This window comes from Tenrec ecaudatus, chromosome 4 (genome assembly GCF_050624435.1).
Source record: "Tenrec ecaudatus isolate mTenEca1 chromosome 4, mTenEca1.hap1, whole genome shotgun sequence".
NCBI lineage: Eukaryota > Metazoa > Chordata > Mammalia > Afrosoricida > Tenrecidae > Tenrec > Tenrec ecaudatus.
Window position 1 is genome coordinate 172,062,249 of NC_134533.1, and position 22,366 is coordinate 172,084,614.

Sequence of the window (22,366 nt, forward strand, 5' to 3'; positions counted from 1 at the left end):
TCGGTACCATAATGTGTTAGTCCAACATTAACACCAATCCACAAAGTCCTCCTCCATCTCACAAAATACATGCAACGATACCAAGTTGGTAGGCTTTCATTGGGATTTTCAATCTGTTACTGCACATACAGTTACCCCATACTGTGTACGGGCATACTTTTTTGTACAAAAATATTTTTGTTATGAAAAAATTCAAACATTTAAAAAAAAGAAATGAACCTTTAGAGTTAGCTATTACCATCTGATCCCATTTGCTTTATATACGACAGGACTTTTTAAAGCTCATAGGGAAAAATATAGAATGAAAAGTAATTGAGTTACTCCACAAAATTTTTAGAAACACCCATCCTATCATCTTCTATCCATTTTCACTCCTAATTTTCTTAAGTACTTAAAAGTAAATTCCAGATATTAATCAGTTCATCCAATATACGTCAGCAGATTGGCCTCCAACAAAGATGGATATTTTCACATAACCATATCTAACCAATCTAACAAAACCAGTGCTGATCCCTTAACACGAATCCCCACAGGAGCCCTGGCAGCACAGTGGTTGTGTGCTGGCTGCTAACCTTAAGGTCAGCAGTTTGAAACCACCAGCCCCTCTGCAGGAGAAAGATGAGACTCAACTCCTGTAAAGAAGTAGTCTTGGAAGCCCTTGGGGCAGGTCTACTCTGTCCTATAGTGTCGCTGTGAGTCAGCCTTGCCTTGATAGCAGTGAGTTTTGAGAATACCCAGAGGAGGCCTCGCGGTGCAGTGTCTCAGTGCCCGGCTGCTAACTGAAAGGATGGAGGGTTGAACTCGTCAGGATCCATGGGAGGCCGGTGTGGCAGTGTGCTTCTCTGAAGGGGGTCAGACAGCACCCCACCAGTTGTATACCCTGGTATGGTCAGCCCCGTTCGTCTGTCAGCCTGTGGTGGCTTGCACGTGGCTGCGATGCCGGAAGCTGTGCCACCAGCTTTCAAAGGCCAGCAGGGTCACCAGGGTGGACAGGTGTCATCAGAGCCCCCAGGCTAAGCACACACTGAGAAGAAGGGATGGTCAGCCCCCTGCCCAGGACTTAGTCTGACAGGGTGAGGGCCCAGCCATGGGTGAGGGTGGGGAGGAGAAAGGTCCTGCAGGCCTGCTTGTCCCAGGAGTCCCTAAAGGCAGAGGGACCAGGCTTGGGGGTGGGGGCAGGCGATTCATGAGCCAGGATACAGTGTCAACATCACTGAATGAACGTCAAAATCACGGATAATGTCTAAACCAAACAAATCCGTCCGTATGGGGTCCGTTCCGGCTCCCGGAGTCCTTGGGTGGCACGATGGTTAAGTGCTCGATCAGAACCTGAAAGGCTGGTTATTGGAACACACCCAGAAGAAGTACCTGGCGATCCGCCCCCTAAACGTCACAGCCCTGGCAACCCTACGGAACAGCGGCGACTCTGCCCACCCAGGGTTGCCATGATCGGGTCTTCACGCTCAGGACACAAACTCCCTGTGTTTGCACCCATGCTGACAGAGGACTGTTTCTGAGGCTGTAAATCGTGACAGAAGCAGCCGACTTCATGGTTCTCCTGGGGCATCAGCAGCCCAATGCTTAACCGACCATGTCTCAAGGGCTCCCGGAGTGCCTACAACCCAAACCGAACTCACTGCCGTCGAGTCCATGCACACCCATAGCAACCCTGTGAGTTTTAGAGACTGGAACTGGTTGTGGGTGTAGAAGCTCCATCTTCCGCCCTTGGAGTGGCTGGTGGTTTGGACCTCCTGACCTTGAGGCTTGCAGCCCAATGCATAAACCTACTCCACTGGGCTCCGAGTGTCTCACTCACTCACTGCCACTGAGTCAATACTAACACCTGGTGACCCTGTAAGTCAGGGTAGAAGTGCCCCTATAAGCTTCTGAGACTATAACTCTTTACAGGAACAGAAAGTCCTGTCTTTCTCCGGCAGAGTGGCCGGTGGTTTCGAACTGCCAACCTTGCTATTTGCAGCCAAATGCATAACCATTAAACTACCAGGATGCCCCCCTGAGTGTCTAAGTACTCTCGTATGTCACTGGAATGAATGTCTGGGGTTAGGACAGTGGGTGATCTGTGTCTCCCAGTTTTCCTAAGTCGAGTGTCAAGGGGATATAGTTTCTTAACAAAGAAGATCCACTCTGTAGGATTCACAGAGCTGTGGCCACTCATGAAAAAGCTTAGTTTTCAGGAGATCTGTGGACTCATGTAGGTGAGGTCCTCAGACTCTCTTTCTGGCCTGGATGAGCGGCACCTGCCCCATGACCTGGCTAACCCCAAAGCTGATCTCAAGCAAGCACAGGAAGCCAAGACTGGGACTCCTGCTGAGGTCTGGGGGAGTGAGGAGGGGGCTCAGGCTTCAAGAAGATAAAAAAAAAAAACCAACAACAATCAAACTCACTCCCATCAAGTTGATTCAACTCACTTGGCAGGGGCTTCTTAAAGGCTCCTCTAAGGTCGCTCTGAGCCTTCAAGAACCCCCTGCCTAAAATTTGATTATGGTGAAGATTAGACAACTCTTCTTGATATAGGTGAATTATATGCCACCAAAACTGTTAACATAAATCAATTGTTATGGAAAGAAGTCCCTCCCAAATCCACCAGAACCAACCCTAACGGACTTGCCTCTCTCCCTCAGATGAGCTTAGGCCCCGGTCACTGCTCTCAAAGTCCTTCCAGAAGCAGACAAGGCCGGCTGCCTCCACAGCAAAGAGCTCTTTATTTCGAACCCAAAATACAAGAGGAGGAATGGCAAACCCAAGCTCCCAGAGATGCAGTTCTCTCTGAGCGCCTCAGCGTGCACACAAAACAAGTGTGGACGATGTTTCTTTGGAATCACTTTCAAATACCTCACCCCGTTATCAAAGGGGGTGGGAGCAAGGCCGCTAAGTGCTTTCCCAAGACCAGGAGTTCTTTCAAAGGGAAGAGTCCAAGGGAGGGCTCTTTCCCTAGCCGTGGCTGCGGGCGAAAACCAAGCCAAGCAAGGTGCAGAGGGACGTAGACACCTGAGATCAGGAGCGGCTGAGGGGACCTGCACCCTCCCCTGGGAGAAGGGACACACACGGTCAGCTCTGCCCACAGTTGAACTGCTGTGTGACTTTGGGCCACTTCCTCCTCGCTCTGTGCTTTGTTGAAGGTATAAATGCTGACATATGCATTCCTTCCCTTAGACTGGTTTTAAGGACAGGGACCAAAGACAAGGAGGTCATGAGGGGAAGGAGTAGAGTCCCCTCTGAGACCAGGAGGATGAGTGGGCTGGCACAAGCGTGGGGCATTTTACATAGCGACTCCTTGTCATCACCACGGTCAGGGAAATGTGCGTGTGGAGGGCAGCCCGCTTGTGTGCACCTGGGAGCCCACATCTTCAGGGCAGTAGGCTCTGGCATGGCTGCTGGCTGGAAGGCAATCAAGGGAGAGAAATTCGGTCTGAAAGCTCTCTGGCAGTTGTCCAGGAAGGTTTTCTGTGCACATGGCCATGAGGACCCAGGCGCAGAATCCATCCCTGCAGGATATGCCAGAGGCCAGGATCTCCTCTCAGGCCCCACAGAGCTGAGACCCTGACCTGGTATCTCGTGGTTCCAGTCCAGAGGCAGACCAAAGAGCTCCCCTGGCCTTGGTACTTGTGGCTGCTGGGGTGGCCCAATGCTGGGTGGTTCATTGAGGCAGGCGAGGGACAGGGCCTGGTAGGAATCAGGCTCAAGGTAGGACCTCCTGGTTCTGGGCTGAGGTGTCCCATCATCAGGGGGCGGAGGGTAGTAAGAAGTGAGGTGGGCCTCAGGCACTGAAACAACAATAAGATAGATGCCCAGCTCCCTGTCAGTAAAGCCTGCTTCCCGGGGAGCCCCCAAGAACGCTTCACCGTTTCCTGGTCAGTGCTGCAAACACAGAGCCAGCCTGCTCTCCTCCATCCTACTGAGTTTCCAGGTGGGGAAACTGCGGCCTAAGAGCTAGTTCCTCTGGTCCTGCTCTTGGTCCCAAATGACTCTGTCCTCTACTTTCCTGGCTGGTCATCCTGTTGACGGGCACACGGTTTATGGCCACTGGCTCCGTGCAGGACAGGAAGTGTGGGGGCCGCATGCTGAGGCTGCAGAAGTACCTGAAGAGTTGGCAAGCCCGGGAATCCTGAGGCAAGTGGGCTCATGTTTCTTCTGCAGCAGCAGCAGGAGGCAGGGGCAGATGTACACAGACAGACTGCAGACAGACACACATCCACCCAGGGTCCCAGGGTAGTCTTCAGGGCAGGGACAAGGCTTTGGCGAGGCGGTTCCAGAACCAGGACTTGGTGCAGGGGTTGGTGTAGTCGCAGACAGTGATGAACCGCAGGATGCTGGGAAACTCCTTCTTCATCGCCTTGTATTTGATGGGAATCAGCCGCTTTTGATGGGCGCCTGAAATGCAATGGGCACTGTCTTGGCATCAAGCCCTTGTTTCACAGGGAGTGGGGCCTTTTTTAGCACTGGGGTTCATGGCAGGTACCAGCCCTCCTTTGACCAGGCAACCCTAGCACCAATTCACCAGAGGCACACACACATGGGTGTGTGGGGCTTCCTTGAAGTGCCATCCATAAGGCCCCATGAGGAAAACCTGGCATCCTGCCCACCTTGTCAGGAGAAGGACAATCGGCATTTAGGCGGAACTAGGCTGAATTTACCTGGACAGAGGCTGAGCGCAAACTTAGTCTGAAAGTCACATTCCTTGCTCTGTAGGTAATCGTCCGAGACAACCACCACCATCCGGCGACACCTAAGGGAGAGGGGGCAGGCTTTAGGTCCCATAGCACCCAACTCAACACAGTCCCCGCCCTCATGGTGGCACCTCCAGGGCCAGGCTGGATGCCCAGCATAAGGTTCCCTGGGCAGGGCTGCATGCACCCACCCACACATCCCCAACCAACCTCTTCTCAATGAGTTCGCTGGCGATGGACCAGACGCAGGTGCCAGGCAGGACGTCTCGGTCAGACACGCACAACTTCAGCCGGTAGTTCGTCTGTTCCAGCTGCCGGATCATCTCCTGCACAAACTGGAGGTCGCTGGGGCAGTAGCAGATGAAGGCATCAAAGCGCTCCGGCATTTGCCCTGGGGACAGACCACAAAGGTGGTGGGCAGGGCTCCAGAGGGCGGGAGGGGAGGAGCCCAGAGCAGGCCACTCTGGCACTGGGCCCTCCATTCAGCAGAGGAAAAAACTGAGGCCCCCCCTCCCCCCACAACCAGGCCAATTGTACAATTGCTGCCACAATCCGTTTCCAAACATTCTTTTTCCCACAGGGACTCCTTGATGACGTCTCCCTTTCACCACCACCACCACCACCCCCCACTGCACCCTCCTACCCACTCCAAGGGTCTTTTTATTGAAAATAACATATTTCTGCTGAAACACAACATAAAACTTTTGTAGGTGTTTTAGTTTCACCCCTCCGACCCCGTCACCCTAAATGGTCCGCACTCACCACACCCTCCTGAGGATGCCATGGCTCTGAATCGAACACTGCCCTGGGGCCCAGGGTCCTTACCTAGGGGATCATCGAGCGTAGTGATGCCTGCGAGTTCTGCTGTCCGTGGGACACTGCTGTCCACAGCAGCCACCTGTAAGGGCTTCTCAGACTCCGCCTCCTGCTGCTTCCGCAGGTACTTCTGGCAATCCTCCTCTGTGGGGCAGAGAAGGGGTGTGGCAGGTTCCCCAGAGATGCCCAACCCTCTCCTGATGGGCAGGATCCAGTCCCTGCTGGCACCTGGATGTGATCTTCCCAAAGAAAAGTCTTGGCGACCTCCTGGCTCTCTACCATCTGTTTGTTCCTCTTCCCCTTCCCAGGGCCCTGAGAATGGCACCAGAGTCTCTCCATTCTAGGACCCTCAAAAAAAACCCACCAACAGCAAAACAGACCCAAACTCCCTGCCATTGAGTCCATACCAACTAAGAGATCCGAAAGGGCAGAAGCGAACTAACTGTTCCTGTGGGGTTCTCCAGACAGTAAATCTTTACAGGAGTAGAGAACCCCGGCTTTCTCCAGCTGGGAGGCTGGTGATTTCAAACTACTGATCTTGCAGTGAGCAGCCTAACTGCTAACACTGCCGTAGCTCCTCGCAGGATGTGAGTAAGGAGCCCTGGTAAAGGTGTGGGTAAGGGGTTGGGCTGCTAAGAGAGAGGTCTATGGTTCCAACCCAATAGCTAAACCTTCCCCAGAGAAAGATGAAGCTTTCTGCTCCTGTCCGGGGGAAACGCAAAGTGACAGTACTCCCCTGCCCTTAAGCGTCACTATGAGTCAGATTCAACTCAGCGGGGCGCCCAGGGCGGGGGGGGGGGGGGGGCAATCAGGAGCGAGTTAAACAGGAGATGCAGTGGTTACAGGTTGCTGGGGGCTGTCGGTGCCTACCTGTGGGCCCTGGAGCCTCACCCAACCTCACCTGAACTGACTTCCAAGCTAGTCGGCTACCCTCACCTACTCTACTGCCCCATCTCAACTTCCCGGACCCCTTGAGTCAGACGTCTGGCGCTAAAAGGGCCTAAGCTATTCCTCCCAGGCTCTGCTTTCACCCCCCTTTCTCCAGTCCCCCACAAGCCCGGATATTGAAAAGGGGAACTGACTTACGGCGCAGTTCCTCTTCACAGGCTGCCTTCAGCCCAGCAGTCACGAAAGACGAGCCTCCCAGGTGTGGCTGGAGCCTGCCCCCCCCCCCATTCACATACATCCCCCACTCCCACGCCCCACGCGGGCGCAGAGCCAGGACCGGGCGTCCTCACCTATGCTGGGTCCCAGCTCTTCCAGGACGTCTCGGCGGCCGAGCTTGGCCAGCAGCTCCAGCAGGCGGCCCACGGAGGCGTCGGGGCGGCCCTGCCAGTCGTCCAGCAGGCGCCCGGTGGGGTTGGGGTACGCCTGCAGCTGCCGGATCTCCAGGTACTCGAAGCCCAGCTCCTCGGCCAGCGCCGTCCAGTCGGCCGCCACCAGCGAGTGCACGTTTAGAAACAGCGACAGGCGGCGCCGCACGCGCACGTTGAGCGCGGCCAGGGGCACCGAGGAGACGCCGGGGGCAGCAGGCGAGCACCCAGCGCCGGGCCCTCCCGCAGCCATGGCGGGCCACCGGGTGCCTCGGCCGAGCTGCGTGCCGCCCGAGCTGTGGGTCCGTCCTGTGGGTCCGTCCGGCGCTTCCTCCTTCGGAACGCTCCGCCCCAGCTTTCGATTTCCCCAGAAGCGCCGCCCGCCGGCCAGCGGGAGTCCCACACCTCCAGGGGAGGCGGGGCGCTCCTCGGCTGCGCGCATAAAGATTTAGGGGGGCAGGGGCCGGACAGCGGGCTGGCTCTTGCAGATGTGTGAACAGGGAGCTTTTCCCAGGGGATCTGGGAACTCGACGTGGCTGTGCCCTCCCAGGGAACGAACTTTCCTGGGCAGGAGCGGGAAATGAACAGAACAGGGGTCATGCCCTTGGAATCTGACAGAGCGGGTCATGATGGATGGCTGGGTCTGCGTGGGGGACTCTATGGGGAATTCACAGCCCTGATGGTGGGAGTGTAGGGAGACACAGTTGTGTGGGTAGAAGTGGAGGTGAGACTGAACATGACTGTAAGGCCTCACCACTCAAAAACTGCCGCTGGGGAGGCATCATCTCGAACTGGGGAGCTTTGGTTTTCTTACTCATTTAACAGATCTTTATTGAGCACCTACCAAGTGTCAGTAGTTTACAGACTCCCGGGATACAGGAGCCTGTACTATCCCTGTGGAGATCAGCCTAGTAGGGACACAAGTCCACAGCCCCACCTCTGAAGAAAAGATATAACGCAATCAACACGAAGGGCAGAAGACCTGGTGAGCTGGGGAAGGATATTCATAACATCAGACACGAAGAAAGTAAAAGGTCCATTTAAAAACCGGGCAAGAAAAGATCAACGTGATGTCAGAAGAGACCCTGAAACTTAATCTTGAACTTGGGGCAGCTAAAGGAAGGCATGATGACCTACAAGAGCGAAATAGAAAATGTAAAAGGACAGCTCAAAATGACGAAGTAAAATATTCTAATGTGCAAGAGCTGAGGTTAGGGAAAAAAGGAAGGACATGCTCAGAAGATGTCTAGCTGAAAGAACGGAAGGAGAAAAAATTCAAGCTTCAGCGTGCAATGTAAAAGATACTATGGGCAAACCATGAACTGATACAGGAGCATCAAAAGAACATGGAAGGAATCCACACAGGCCCTGTGCCAAATAGAGCTGGGGACCAAGAGGTAGCACATGCGCAAGCACCAAGGTGCTGAAGGAAGAAGTCCAAGCTGCCCTGAAGACAGCGAAACACAGGCTCTAGGAAGGGCCACAACACCAACTGAACTGGTTCCACGAGCCGATAAAGCACTGGCAGCAGGCACTCGGTTATGTCAAGACATCTGCAGGATATCTGGTTGACTAGAGTTTCAGGCATCAGATGGAATTTTGGCTGAACACAGAGAACACCAGAAAGATATTTTATTGATTAGGAAAAGGCACTGGACATCGTGGATCATAACAAACTGTGTATAGTATTGAGAAAAATGGGAATTTCAGAACTGCTATCCACATGGCTAGTTGTTCAAAATCACCAGCAACTCTGAGGGAGAAAGTCTGGGCTTTCTAGTCCCACAGACAGTTACAGTCTTGGAAGCCCACAGAAGGTTGCTATGAGTCAGCATTGACTCAATGGCAATGAGTTTGACTTTTTGTGTTTTGGTTTTCATTGTGTTCCTGTGGAACCGCTATATAGTGGAGCCCTGGTGACATAGTGTTTATGAGCTGAGTTGCAGTCCATGAGGTCAGCAGTTCAAAACCAGCAGCCGCTCCATGGGAGAAACACAGGGCTCTGTCTCCACGGCAGTGGGTTTGGTTTGGGTTGGAACCTGTATATAGATCAAGAGACAGCCGTTCAAATAGAACAAGGAAATACTGCATGTTTTAAATTCAGGAACGGTGCGTGCCAGGGTTGTATCCTTTCATCATAGCTATCCAGTCTGTAGATTGGACAAAAATGGGAGAAGCTGGTATGAAGAAGAATGTGGCATTAGAATTGGAGGAAGGCTTACTAACAACCTGCAAATAACACAACCTTGCTGTTTAAAGTGAGAACCTTAAGCATTGACTGATGAAAATTAAAGGCTGCAGCGTTCGTTCAGTATGGATTGTAAATCAATGTGTAGAAAGCGAAAATTCTCATGATGGGGCCATTCGATAACATCATGATAAATGGAAATATATATATGGCCAAGGATTTAATTTTGCTTAGACCCACAGTCAACACTCGTGGAAACAGTAGTCAATAAATTATACTATGTATTGTATTGGGCAAATCAGTTACACAGAACTATTTCAAGTGTTGAAGAGCAAGGACGTCGCTTTGAGGTGCCCTGACTCAAGTTACGGTGTTTGAAATCGCATCGTATGTTCGGCATGGAATAAGTTAGACCAAAGAAGAATGGATGCTGGCGAAGAATTGTGGTGCTGGCGAAGACTCTTGGGAGTACCAGGGACTGCCAAAAGAGCAAACAGATCTGTCTGGGAAGAAGTACAGCGAGAATGCACCTTGAAAGCAAGTATGGCAGACTTCATCTCTTGTGCGTACTTCAGACTTGTTATCAGGAGAGACCAGTGTCTGGGAAAGGAGATCATGCTTGGTAAAGTAGAGCAACAGAGAAAAAGAAGATCTTTGACAAGATGGATTGACACAGTGGTTGTAACAATGGGCTCATACTTAACAATTGTGAAGCTGGCACAGGACCGGTCGCTGCAAATTCGGAGTTGACTTGATGGCATCTAACAAAAGCAAACTTGGCATTTCAATTGAGTGTGAACTTGGTAAAAACAAGTGTGTGATGCTCCCTCTCCAGGTATGAAGCTTGTCATACCACCCAGTCCCGGGACCCCATATCCCTTCGGTTTTGTGGAAACACTTTCCACCAGAGCCCGACCATTTTGGAGTTTAGCCTCTGGGCCTCATCCCAGAGTTAATTTGTTCCTCCAACTTTGATGCCGGGAGCCCGGCCAGCGACCATAAGGCTCCTGGCATCAAAGCCAAGTGCCCCTCCTCCTGTTCCCAGCCGCGGACCCGCCCTCCCGTAGCAGATGGGGCGTGTTTCAAGACGTCCTGCAAAAGGCTCCGCCAAAGTCCGGCTTGAAGGGAAAAACCCCCTTTCTGGGCTGCGTGCGTGGGCGGAGCTTCAGGAGAGTACAGCTCCTGATTGGTGGTGTGTCATGGTGGGCGGGGCTTCAGTGGGGAAGAGAGGTACTACGGCGCGCTGGTTGGCTACGGCGGGAGATGGGCGGGGCTCCGGGAGTAAAGGTCGCGTCGGTGGAGCGAGGCTGTTTTGGCGGCTGAAGCTCTGCGCCTGCACGGGTCGCAGTCTGTTAGTTTCGGCGTGTGTGCAGAGCGTTGCCGCCTGTCCGACGCGATGTGGAGGCTGCAGGTGGTGCTGGGCCACCTGAAGGGCCAGCCCGATTCGGACGCGCTGCCTGCGCTGCGAGCTGTGCGGTGCTTGGGCGCCGCCCCGCAGGCCTCGGCCGGAGACGTGGTTGTGGTGCATGGACGGCGCACCGCCATCGGCCGAGGGGGCCGCGGTGGCTTTAAGGTACGCCCTCTCAGTCTTGGTGTTGGGGGGTGAGGAGGCCAGGGCGGGTGGGGAGTCCTTTGTCCAGGTCCCTCGGCCCTGGGGTAGTGCCTGCTCCGTGCCACCCTGGGGTAAGGTTTGGGGAGAGGGACCTCTGACCCCGTGCACCGTGTGCTGGGGGGTCACCGCGCTTCCCACCGCAGGATACCACCCCGGATGAGCTTCTCTCCGCTGTCATGACCGCTGTGCTCCAGGACGTCAAGCTGAGGCCCGCGGAGCTGGGGGACATCTGCGTGGGTGAGAGCGCCACCCTGGGCCTGGCCAGTGCCGCCTCCCCGTTTCTCAACGCCCTGCTCTCGCACTTCGCACGCCCGTGCTTTCACGGAGGGGAACATTGGGAGTGTACTGTACGGTTTCATTAAATCACCTGTGTAGAGCCAGACTTCACAGCCTCCTCCCACCCCACCTGCCCCTGCTGGTCGTCCTGCAGGCACATTGTGTCTGATAAGTTTGCTATAAAGCAGAGGTCCCAAGTGCCATTGGCTTGAAAGACCGAGTGTGGACACTCTCGCCGGCAGGAGACCAGTGGTCGGCCCTGTACTCTGTACATAGGGTGGATTTCTGAGACCACAGATCTCTATGGGGGCAGACCACCCCCTCTTCCTAGTGTGTTCTAACCTCCCACCTTGTGGTTAGCAGCCAAGTGCCTCACCCACAGCGCATGCTCCTTACAACGGAGGTGGGGACAGATTGAGAAACGGAGGCCCTGGAAATTCACAGCAAAGCTAGGATCTGACCTTCCTGTCCAACCCCTTTTCCCACCTTTGACCTCGATAAAGCAGCATAATACACGACTAGCCTCAAAAAAACAGGGGCCACCCCAAATCAGAATCACTGACACAGCACCAGCTGTGGGCCCAGGAGGTATGGTTTCAGAAAGCCATTTCTCACAGGACAGGTTCTGTTACTTTGCAAGTATTGCATTCTTTCCGTAAAGTCCTGGGTGTCGCCTGTAAGAGGCAGGACCCTGGCTCAGTCTACCCTGATGTGAAGCAGCAAGGTGGGTGGGTGAGCTGGAAGCCTTCAAGCCAGGAGAAGCTGCTGCCTGCTAATAGCTTCCCCAGGTTGCAGCCCCTGGAATTACAGCACCTCCAGTGAGCATACCAAGCCTGAAGACAGATTTGAAATGCCACCTCCCCTCCCCCTGATAGTCCCCATCTATGGTGGTCACAGCAGTGCCTTGGTTCCCAGTATGTGGTCTGCCACTGAATAAAGGCTTTTTATCCACAGGAAATGTGCTTCAGCCAGGGGCCGGGGCAATCATGGCTCGAATTGCTCAGTTTCTGAGGTAAACCTCTCTAGTTCTAGCTCTGGACTGCTCACTTCTCTCTTGATGGGAGGTCAGGGAGCTCAGCCTGTGGGTGGGGAGGAACCAGGGTCTTCTGGATCACTCTTTGCTGGACTCAACCTTTCCCCCACTTTCTAGGGTGGGCGTGTTCCTGGGCCCTGAGCCAAAGCTCCTTGTGACACTGGTTTTGGCCAGTCAGCCTGTAGCTTTGGCTGTTCCAAGTGGATCCTCTGCCTCTCTGCCAGGCCACTAACCGCTGAGGTTTGCTGAAGAGGACTTTGACTTTTTTTCCTGTTGATTTTTCCAGCTGGGATCCATAGGCACATCTCATCAGCTGGGACTTGGGCACAGGACAGATCTGGGTGACCTTGCCCTTATACTAGTGGTCGGGATGGGGAAGTGCATTTTTTCATGTGCCGACCTAAGAAACCCCTAGCCTCCTACTTCCAGCACCATGGAGAAGAAATAATAGGAACGCTGGCTCGTGAAGAAACAAAAACCAAACAGTGTTCTAAAGCTGTGAGCGATTCAGGCTTCTTAGCCAGCAGTTCAAGGTCTCCCATATTCTGGTTCTCTCTAGACTTTCTGATCTCACCTAGCTGCTTTACCAGCTGACTGCCTGCTGCCCTCCTCACCCTCATCATTCGGCTCCCACTGCCCTCTCCACCCCGAGTGCCCCCACTTCGTCTATTCCCTTAGTAAATTCTACCCAGTCATATCTTCAGTGTTCTGTCCTGACTTCCTGGAGTCCCGGTCTTCACATGAGAGCCTCTTTGTCTCTGCTAGGTAACCACGTGCTGCCTGGTGACAGGACTTTGTGGTCTTGTCTTAGTCCAGACCCAGCCAGGTGATTCGTTTTCACTGTTGGCTGGTCGGCCGCAGGGCAGGGGCAGCCCTAAATGTACATTGGCATCCCCGGGGTGGGGGGTGCTTAGTGACCGTTTTTGGGTGGGTTGGGTGAAAAGTGCTAACTAGGAAGGAGGGATCTGGAAGACATGGAAAGGACCGGACAGGCTGCAGAGCCCAGAAGGCTGTCCACCTGTGGTTGACTCCACAACTCTGTCTGGGGCGCGAGATCAAGGGCTCCCAAGCCTGGCCGTACAACAGTCACCAGGGTGCTGACACCCCTGAGGTTCTGTGGCCAAGGGCCTGATGGGGAGGTGTGCTGAGCACCCAGATTTCTCTAGGGCTCCATTGGCCAGGCAGGTTACATGGGTAGGGGAGCCCCCAGCAGCTCCCAGGACTGGTATCAGTATGAGGGACAGGGTATGGGGGGCGGATACCCACCATCAGGGTTCTTCATCCAGGTGGGAACAGGCTGATGCAGAGAATTGAGACAAAACCCAGTAGCTGAGGGGCTCTCTGGCCTCATAGCAATGGATAGTTCTGTTCCTCTGCTCTCTATACTTTGGGGGATCCCTGTGGTGCAAATCACCTTCCTTACCTTGTGGCCGGGTTGACCTTGGTGGGGAGATTCATTCGCAGGATGGTGTGTACTTCTGGGTTCTAGAGAGCAAGTGCTCTCAGAGCTGGGATCTGTGCAGAGCTGGTTTGGAGTGTGACAGGGTTGAGGGGTGTGGGGAGAGTCTTGGCCGGGAACATGAAAGCCTGGTGGGGGTAGGGGGGACTCATACTGCTGTCTCCCCTTGTTTCCAGTGACATCCCAGAGACTGTGCCTTTGTCCACTGTCAACAGACAGTGTTCGTCCGGGCTGCAGGCAGTGGCCAGCATAGCCGGTAAGTTGTGACTGTGTGTGGGCCCACAGCCTGGCCTTGGTCCTGGCCCCTTGTATGTGCTGAAAAATCTGCTCTCCAAGGGGTGAGCAGGAGGATTAAGGAGAGGACTGACCTCAGAAGCACCCCTTGTCAGGGGCCCTTCTGGGGCTTCCATCTCTGAGGCTGGGGCTGAGCCCCCCTGAGAATCCAGATGGGGCAGATGCCACTGCTCCCCAAACCGACAGCCTGTGGGGAAGGATGTTTATGAAATGCTTTCATTACAGGTGGCATCAGAAATGGGTCTTATGACATTGGCATGGCCTGTGGGTAAGAACTTCTTTCTGCCAGAGCTTATTTACCAACCTATGACAATGAAACTTATTTTCGTCTCCTGAGTTTTGGGGCATGCCCTGGTGGCACAGCGGTTAAAACCCTTCCCTGCTAAGCTACAGGTTGACCATGTGCATCCACCAGTGCCCCTCAGGAGAAAGGTGGGGCTGCCTGCTTCCATGGCGATGTACAGCCCCGGGCCCTGTCATGCAGGGTCGCTGGAAGCCTTAATGGAACCAACTCACGTGCAGGAGCTTGCTTTGGGGCTTGGGGTGTGTCCTCAAGCCACGATTTCAGGGTTCCCCTCCACCCATCTAGGCTGCTGTCTGGGAGTGAGTTTCTACAAATGCAGCTTCACTGGGTGCTCAGTGCCCACAGCGCATAGCTCTCAGCGTGAACCGGGAAGGGGAGTTGGCCTTTAAGAGCTTCCTTCTCGAAACTGTTGGGCTGGGAAATGTGGGCAGGCGCTTGAGCACACACAGCACGTGGGTTTCCATCTGTGGCCGGCACGCTATATGCAATGCTGCCGGGCTAGCAGCTGGTTGGGGTCCCTAAAGCTAGGGCAGAGGCCAATGATAGCACTTCTTTGTTCATTTTGCCTCTCTGGCCCAGGTTCCCCAAGTGGGTGATACAGTTCATTCCCTTGCCCCCCCCACGCCCCCCACCACCACTGTAAAAGCAGATACCTACACTTTATCCTGAAGTATGGGCGATAGTACTTTTCATTTCTAAAGGGGTTGCTTAGCAACCCACCCACCCCCACACACCTGAAAAGTTTCAAATGAGTTTGGGAACCTTTGCTTCAACCCCTGCTGTAATTCCAAGGTGGAAACTTCCGACTGGGTACTTAGAGGCAAGGTCACTTCCACCCAGGCTGTCTGTCCACAGCCTCAGGGGCTGCCCTGGGCAGGCTCCAGGGAAGGGAACTCTGAGCCCAGACCAGAAGACTCTGGATGGGGATGGGAGCAGCCTGGGCTTGCTGAGAATTCCTCCCCATTAGTTTTATTATTATTTTTAGTTGGAAATATCACCTTTCTAGACAGGAAATATCACTTGTCTCAGGCCTTGCAGTCGTAAATGTGACTCAGACTACACGGTGGGAACTTTGACCAGGCAAGGGCCACTGCTCAGCCTGCCCCTCTGATTGGCTTCATGTTTCTGTCTTCCTTCCTACAGCGGGTGCCTTGAGGACTGGCGTCTTCTGTAGTTTCTTACAGGGAGTCTGAGCCCCCAAACAGGTTCAGGACTGCGGGACAAGATGTTAAGGGTTGGTGTTGAAACTGACACATGAAGCAATGTAGCCCAGGGAGTCCCACCTGGCTGGGTGACAGTGGAGAAGCTTCTTGGTCTCTGTGCCGTGTCTCCTGTTGAGATGAGAGGGACACCTGCCTCCGCCCTGTGGGAGCTGATGGGAAGATTAAGTGGAGTAACAGTAGCTAACACTGCCCGGGTGCCTGTCGTGTGAGGGGCACTGTGTGAAGCCCTCTAGTTCATGAAGGAGTTGAAGGCATCGCTGCCGTAGGAAAAGCACTCAGGGACGCACGGCCTCGGCCATCCTTGGAGGCCCTGTGGTCCGCGAGCTCTGACCATACTGACCAAAGACGATCTTGCTGTCCTTAGGCCCCTTCTTGTCTGTGGAGGTCAGGCTGCTCTCTCCGATCTAGAGCTCTGTGTTTCCTTCAGCAGTGTGCCCCTCCTCCCTACTCTGAACTTGGGGCTCCCGAGCACGAGGCATTGTGGATGTCCGGTGGAGGGCTCAGGAAGGCTTTCCTTGGGCTCAGAAGCGATGGGTTAGACAAGCGTAGTCCTGCCTCAGGGCTGTGCAGTGCTCTGTCCCCCCACCCCGCTCGCCAGCTCTGCCTTGCTGGCCGAGGGTCCATTGGTGGCTCCCAGATGGCCTACTGGATTCCCTAAGGGCTCCCCTGCAGCCCTTGGCAGACACCCAGTGATTCTCGGGGAGCCTTGGCAGCACCCCCATCCTCCTCCCCTCCTCAGAGTGGAGTCCATGTCCTTGGCTGACAGAGGCAATCCTGGAAACATTACTTCGCGTTTGGTGGAGAAGGAGAAGGCCCGAGACTGTCTGGTGCCTATGGGGTGAGTTCCCCCGTCCCTGGCTTGGTGTGCTCATTCTGGGCCTACCTGGAGCAGGGCTGGCCACCTCTGGAGGCAGGGCCAAGCCCTGGCCTGCTGCCGCTGGGTGCAACCTGCTCTGCAGGAGCTCTGGGACAAGAACTCCATGCTGCCCGTGATTTCTCTTTCCTGAGGCCTCAGAATGCCCAACCACGGCCCAGCCTGTCACTCCCACACCAAGGAGCTGTCTGTCCTAGGAGGGCCAGTGGCAGCCATAGCCCAAAGCCTGGAGAGTGGAGAAAGAAATGGAGCTTTTGATGACTGGCACTGCCAGTGGGGAGGTGTGCAGATGGGAAAGCAAACGTTTGCGGTATCTGCAGCGCCCTAGCTCAGTGGCAGTGCCCCTGAGTGTGGGCCGCTCCCAGGGATATGAGGAGATTGGAGGCTCAGAGGAGCACTGCCTCGGCAGCCCCCATAGCCAAGCTCTGTCTCTGGGGGGCGGGGCTGGAAGGCCTAGCCATGGATTAGGGTTGACCCCAACCAAGGGGAACAGAAAGCCTAGATAGATCCTGTCAGTGGGGGGAGGGGGGGTCATCTCCTGGAGGCACAGGGAAGCCGACTCATCTCCTCCTGTGCCCCTCGTCACACCCAGCAAAGACCCACCTCTGCACACGCCCCTCGCCCACGCAGGCCACTCTTCCCTCGGGGTGAGCTAGCACTGGCTATTGCTGGTGATTCCCTGTCTGTGCCCCTACATCCCACCCTGTGTGGTGTCTGTGCCCTAGGATAACCTCGGAGAACGTGGCTGAGCGGTTCGGCATTTCCCGGGAGAAGCAGGATACCTTTGCGCTGGCTTCCCAGCAGAAGTGAGTGATGCTGGGCTGGGTGTTGAAAGGGCTGCAGAGTGAGACTTTGGGGCTGTCCCGAGGGTACAGCTGGGCAGTGAGGGGTTCCCCAGCCTGTGTCCCCTAGGGGGGAGGGCAGGGCCACTGTGGGCGGGAAGCACCTCCAAAGCCTGTTACTGTCTGTCCACCGTGAGTGTCTTCTAACTATCTGGGCCTCCAGTTCCCTGTCCCTGGGGGCCTCATGGGGGCCAGGGCTCTCTTCTCTGGCTGGCTAGGGTTTGGTGTGTGGCGCCAGCAATACCAGGGACCCCAGCATCTAGTCTCTGAGCCACACCTGGGCCAGCGGTTGCCTCCCCACTCTCTGGGCGCTCAGACCTCTGGGTGAGGCAGGCTGAGACTGGCAAGGCCAAACCCCTGAGGAGCTTTCCTGAGGGAACAGGTGTCCCCCTGAACCCAGAGGTACCATCCCTTCCCAATCCTTTCCTCTCCTTGGTGGGTGGGAATGACCCCCACCTGGAGATCTGGGACTGGTGGCACAAGCCTGAGTCTGAACCCTGCTGTCTGTGGTGCTGGCAGGGCAGCCAGAGCCCAGAGCAAGGGCTGCTTCCAGGCTGAGATTGTGCCCGTGACCACCACAGTCCGAGACGACAAGGGCACCGAGAGGCGCGTCACCGTGGACCAGGATGAGGGCATCCGCGCCAACACCACCCTGGAGGGCCTGGCCAAACTGAAGCCTGCCTTCAAGCAGGGCGGCTCCACCACAGCTGGTGAGGCGGGGCTGCGGACAGGCCAGGGACGCAAAGGGTGTTCTCATCGGGGAGCCTCGAACAGAGCTCAGCCCCTCCGTTTACCCCTAGGAAACTCTAGCCAAGTGAGTGATGGGGCCGCTGCCCTCCTGCTGGCCCGAAGATCCAAGGCTGAAGAGTTGGGCCTTCCCATCCTTGGGGTCCTGAGGTCCTACGCGGTGGTCGGGGTCCCACCTGATGTCATGGGCATTGGTCCTGCCTATGCCATCCCTGTAGCTCTGCAGAAAGCAGGTGAGATAGCACCTTCATACCTTCCCACTGGGTCCCTCTCCTGTTCTGCATGCGTTGCTGTGGGGTGGGGACAGATGCTGGGGTGGCCTTGGGTGCGCTGCAGGATAGAGTGGGACAGGTCAGCACCCTAGCCCCAAGTCTTTGATGATCCCAGCCACGACACTGCCCACCCTTACTCCCCACCCACCCACCTGCCCCAGGCAACCTGCAGGCTCACCGGTGGGCTGAGACCCAGGGAGAGAGCTGCTGAAGTCACTGGGTAAGCCTGGGCCTCTCCCCTCCCTGCAGGGCTGACTGTGGATGATGTGGAGATCTTTGAGATCAATGAGGCCTTTGCCAGCCAGGTGAGCTTTGGTCTGGCAGCCCTGCCTGGGCACTGGGCACCTGGGGGAAGCTCGGGACGCAGTGCAGGGGTGGGGGCTGAAGCTGAGGCCCTGCCCCCTCCCAGGCCGTCTACTGTGTGGAGAAGCTAGGACTGCCCCCAGAGAAGGTGAACCCGCTAGGGGGTGCAGTGGCCCTGGGCCACCCGCTGGGCTGTACCGGGGCGAGGCAGGTTATCACGCTGCTCAACGAGCTGAAGCGCCGTGGGAAGAGGTGAGGCCGGCCCCTGGGGCCCGGGGGCTCCGTGTTGGGGGGGAGGGGGGAGCTGCATGGCACGGGAGGGTCCACCTCAGCTGTGCCGCTGAAGCCTTGGGCCACTGGCTCCTGTGTGCGCAGCGTGGTGGTGGGGCCGTTGCCCAGCCAGCATGATCTTGCCTCCACAGGGCTTATGGGGTGGTGTCCATGTGCATCGGCACCGGAATGGGGGCGGCTGCTGTCTTTGAGTACCCGGGGAACTGAGGGGCCCCAGACAGCCCTGCTCTGGCAGCCAGACCTCAACGCCACGAAGGAAGCCAAGTGATGATGACAATGACGGCAGTGGGCTCGTATGGCGCTTCAGCAAACTGGGGCAAGGCGAACACAGCGGCAGCCTGCAGTCTGTCCCAACCGCTCCTCCGCCCCGCCCCTTAGGTGGGCCCGTCCTGGCTGCTGGCTGGGCCACTGACGCAGAAAGGACAGAATAAAGGTGTGCTCTCCTATCTCATTGGCTCTTCTTTCCAGGCGTCAGGACTGCCACGCCGGGCCTCTCTGCTCCTTGAGAAACAATCCCTATCTGCACTATATCGTGCTATATGCCACTCCTCTGCCCTACGGGTGGGCTTCCCCCCACCAACACCCCCTTCCCCCAGGAACCGCTCAGGGCTAACAGCGAGGCAGCAGCACCTCCCACTACCCATTGCAGCAGACCTGCTCTTGTGCTGGGGGCCAGGTTTATTTCCAGAGCTGGGGGTTAGGGACTAGGGGAGCACCTCAGAGCGGGAGGTGATGTACTTCTCGTCATAGGAGCCCTGGCCCCGGAGCCGCAGGGTGCAGGCCTTCTCGCCAAGCATGCCCTCCACCACCAGTGTGGACTCGTACAGCTCTCTGCCCCTGCAGGGAGAGGGGAGTGGGGTGGGTGCTGAGCTTAGGAGGCCCGTGGGCTGGGCGCTGGGCCGGTGGGAGAGGCTGTACCTGGCAGTGAAGAAAATCTGCAGGGTGATGGTGGGTGGGGGTGCCTTGACCGGCCGAGCCTCCAGCAGTCCACTGCTGGGGGAGACCTGGAAAGCTGACTCCTGGGGGCCTGTGGGGGACAGAGACAGGCCAGGCAGCTCCATGTGCTGCCCCAGGGAGCCTCAAGCACACCCAGCCTTGCTCTGCCTCCCAGGGGAATGGGAACTGGCCATCTCTGCAGGGATTCCCAGCTGGTACCAGCCCCATAGTGGGCCAGTGAGCTGGAGGGAAGCCATGCCTTACCCATCAGCACGGTCCAGTAGCTCCGGCAGCAGCTCAGGTTCATCAGGTAGACGTCTCGGACCTGCAGCTGGCCTACGTAACAGGTCCCAAAGTCCACCCAGCTGGTGGAGAGCTGGAGCTCAGGCACAGCCACAATGGCCCGAAGGGGCACCACCTGGGGGTAGGGGGAAGCCAGCCCACTTAGCTGGACTCAGCCAGGAGGACCTCTGGGACACAGGGACCCCAGCTAACACCCTGGAAGTTGTGAGAAGAGCACCTGGGTGTGGCAGAGGGCTGGTGCTGGCATGGAAAGCCAGATGTGCTGGTGAATTCACTCAGGGAGATTCCATTGGCTTCCTGTGCCCCTTGCCCAGATCCAGCTCTTCAGTTTCTGCTCCTGAGCAGGCAGCCCTCCCCACTCCATCCCACCTCTCCTCCCATGGGTGCCCCCAAGGCTTGGCTCTCTGCTCCCCTCACACTCTGGGTTATCTCATGTGTCCCTCAGCCTCAGGCCCCAGCTGGGTCCTCTCCTGGCCCTGACAGCCACCTCTCATTGCCTTAGGCACTGCCACCCCCAATCTCCTCCCCCAGCCCTCAGCTCCAGCAGCTGCTCAGGCAGCGGTGCCTGAGAGTTAAATTCCTTTGGGCCCCCACCTCCAGCTCTTCCTTCCAGCATCTTGAATCCAGTCCTCTAGCCTTTTCTGCACCCACCTCATCTACTCCACCAGCTCAGCTTCCACACCACAGCTTGGTGGTCTGCAGTCCTCAGCTGGCTGGAAACCCTAGCATATAAGCTCGAGTCGTCCCTGGTGGCTGCCTCTGCTGCTCAGAGTCCCCATCTTACTTAGCCTGATACTCAACGTCGTTCCCATTTCTCTCGATTGAACAGTGTGTAGCCTTCCTGGTTTGCCATCCTACAAGACTCCACCTGGCCCAGTGGGGCAGGGGTGAACCGTGAAGGCAGGGGCTGAGGCTGCCTCTTTTAATTCTGAGGGTCCTGCCTGGGCTTGTCCCCCTGGGAGCCTGGCAGATGCAGGTCCAGCCTGGGTCTAGCCAGGCTTCATGCTCGGCGGCCGGACGTGCCTGCGTGGTCTGGTTGGTATACTCCAGGAGCAGATTCTGGGTGAACACCAGCTTCCTTTCCCCATTCTGGCTCTGCTGAATCTCCACTCCTGGCAGCATCTGGTCAGCTGGGAGCTTCTGATAGGAGAGCAGCTCCAAAGATAACGAGAAGGACACGTTTACCTGGGCAGAGGAGAGGTGGGCCGGTGTCACTTCCCTCCGACCACACTGCATGCCCAGCAAGGGCCCAACCCAGCAACCAGCCAGGCAACACACCTCCCACCCTGCAACCAGTGCACCTGTTCACTCCACAGACACTGCCAGCACCCCGTTAGTGCCAGGGCTATGGGCAGGCTTGCCCTCAGTCCAGAAGCTAGACAGAGGGGAGTAGGCCAGTAAGCAAATGGGTCTTTGCCACCTAGCCCGACCACGGCCGCAGTCTGGCTGGTGGCAGTGTGGAGCCTCCTGGTGGGCGTGCCCTGAAGGCAGTGAGCAGCCCCATGGTGGGTGTGTCCTGAGGACAATTAGGAGCCCCTGGTGGGTTTCCAGAGGCCTCTGCTGCTGCGGGCAGAGTGGGCTGCAGGGAGCACGAGTCTGTGGAAGCTGAGCAGCTGGGGACTGGGCTGTCACTAAGGCCAGAGAGGCTGGGATTTGGCCCTGTGGTTCCCAAACACGGGTCCCTAGAGTGGGTTCTTTAGAATCAACCTGGGCCTACCAGTGTGGACAGGGTTAGTCTGGGTCTAGAGACTGGGAGCAAAGTTTGGGTGGAAGCCACTGCCCTGTCTCGGGCACAGGAGGGTGAGGCACTGGGACATTTGCGGAGATCTTTCTGGAAACCCTTGGGCTCTCCACGAGCTACCAGAGGATTTTTCCAAACCAGGTAACTAAGCCTGGGTCTCCTGGGGAGCTTTGTGGAGCGGGCCAGCTAGGTCCTGGGATTCCCTCAGGGCGCTTGAAGAAGGGACAAAGGCTAACCGGGGCCAGGGTGCCCTGCCCTCTGCAGACTGCTCGGTCTCCCCTACTCCATGGTGAGGTTCGAGAGGGCTCTCGGCCTGACACCGTGCCCAACCGTAGCACAGGCACTCCAGACCACATAGGGGAGCATCTTAGGAGCAAGAATGTAGCCCGCAAGTGGACAAGACAGCCCAGGGAGTGCCCACAGGGCGACGGCTGCCCCGGCATGGCGGGGCCAGGCAGACACTCGTGTCTGCAAACAAGGCCTGTGTGCGCGTGTGTCCGCCTCTCAGTAGGAGTGAGTGGAGCTACATTGACTGCAGAGCAGCGCGTGAGTGTGTGTGACAGGGGGGCCATTGGCTGCAGGTGGGTGTGTGCCTGGGCTGTGAGTGCCTGCGGACCCTCCACTGACCAGCATGTTCTCCTGTGGCGGGAGCACCAGCAGCTGGCCCGCTTCTCTCTCTTCATAGTCCTGCTCCTGGTCCGGGCTGGGCGCTCTGGCGCTGGCCCCGTTGTGGGAAATGGAGAAGGGCTTGGAGACTAGGAGCCGGAAGTAATGTGGGATTTCTGTCGTGTTGGTCAGCTTCAGGTGGTGGGTGGTGACCAGCTCACTCAGCACCTGGACGGCCACAGAGC

The 22,366-nt window shown here is 56.4% G+C and overlaps 3 protein-coding genes across 4 annotated transcripts in view; 1 reads left to right on the forward strand and 2 right to left on the reverse strand.

Moving 5' to 3' along the window:
• Positions 1–80: 80 nt before the first annotated feature.
• MYD88 (MYD88 innate immune signal transduction adaptor) lies at positions 81–7,166 on the reverse strand. The gene is made up of 5 exons (XM_075547040.1): positions 6,743–7,166; positions 5,514–5,648; positions 4,899–5,079; positions 4,656–4,747; positions 81–4,392 (listed from the first exon to the last, which is right to left on the reverse strand). The coding sequence occupies exons 1-5, from the start codon at positions 7,068–7,070 to the stop codon at positions 4,238–4,240; spliced, it is 891 nt and encodes a 296-aa protein (XP_075403155.1). The 5' UTR covers positions 7,071–7,166; the 3' UTR covers positions 81–4,237.
• A 3,110-nt stretch (positions 7,167–10,276) lies between these two features.
• ACAA1 (acetyl-CoA acyltransferase 1) lies at positions 10,277–18,981 on the forward strand. The gene is made up of 12 exons (XM_075547041.1): positions 10,277–10,578; positions 10,761–10,854; positions 11,848–11,905; positions 13,562–13,641; positions 13,905–13,947; positions 15,946–16,044; positions 16,806–16,886; positions 17,442–17,632; positions 17,723–17,902; positions 18,191–18,246; positions 18,351–18,496; positions 18,667–18,981. Exons 1-12 carry the CDS (start codon positions 10,402–10,404, stop codon positions 18,740–18,742), a joined length of 1,281 nt encoding a protein of 426 aa, XP_075403156.1. The 5' UTR covers positions 10,277–10,401; the 3' UTR covers positions 18,743–18,981.
• A 230-nt stretch (positions 18,982–19,211) lies between these two features.
• Positions 19,212–22,366, reverse strand: part of DLEC1 (DLEC1 cilia and flagella associated protein) — a 60,769-nt gene continuing 57,614 nt past the window's right edge. The window contains exons 33-37 of one of the 2 annotated variants that reach the window (XM_075547043.1): positions 22,143–22,349; positions 20,798–20,959; positions 19,736–19,889; positions 19,454–19,562; positions 19,212–19,372 (exon numbers count right to left, since the gene is read on the reverse strand). In XM_075547043.1, coding sequence (XP_075403158.1) covers positions 19,240–19,372; positions 19,454–19,562; positions 19,736–19,889; positions 20,798–20,959; positions 22,143–22,349 — 765 coding nt within the window. In that variant the 3' untranslated portion in view covers positions 19,212–19,239. The remainder of the gene's footprint in view (positions 19,373–19,453; positions 19,563–19,735; positions 19,890–20,797; positions 20,960–22,142; positions 22,350–22,366) is intronic. The other variant, XM_075547044.1, reaches the window with a different exon arrangement.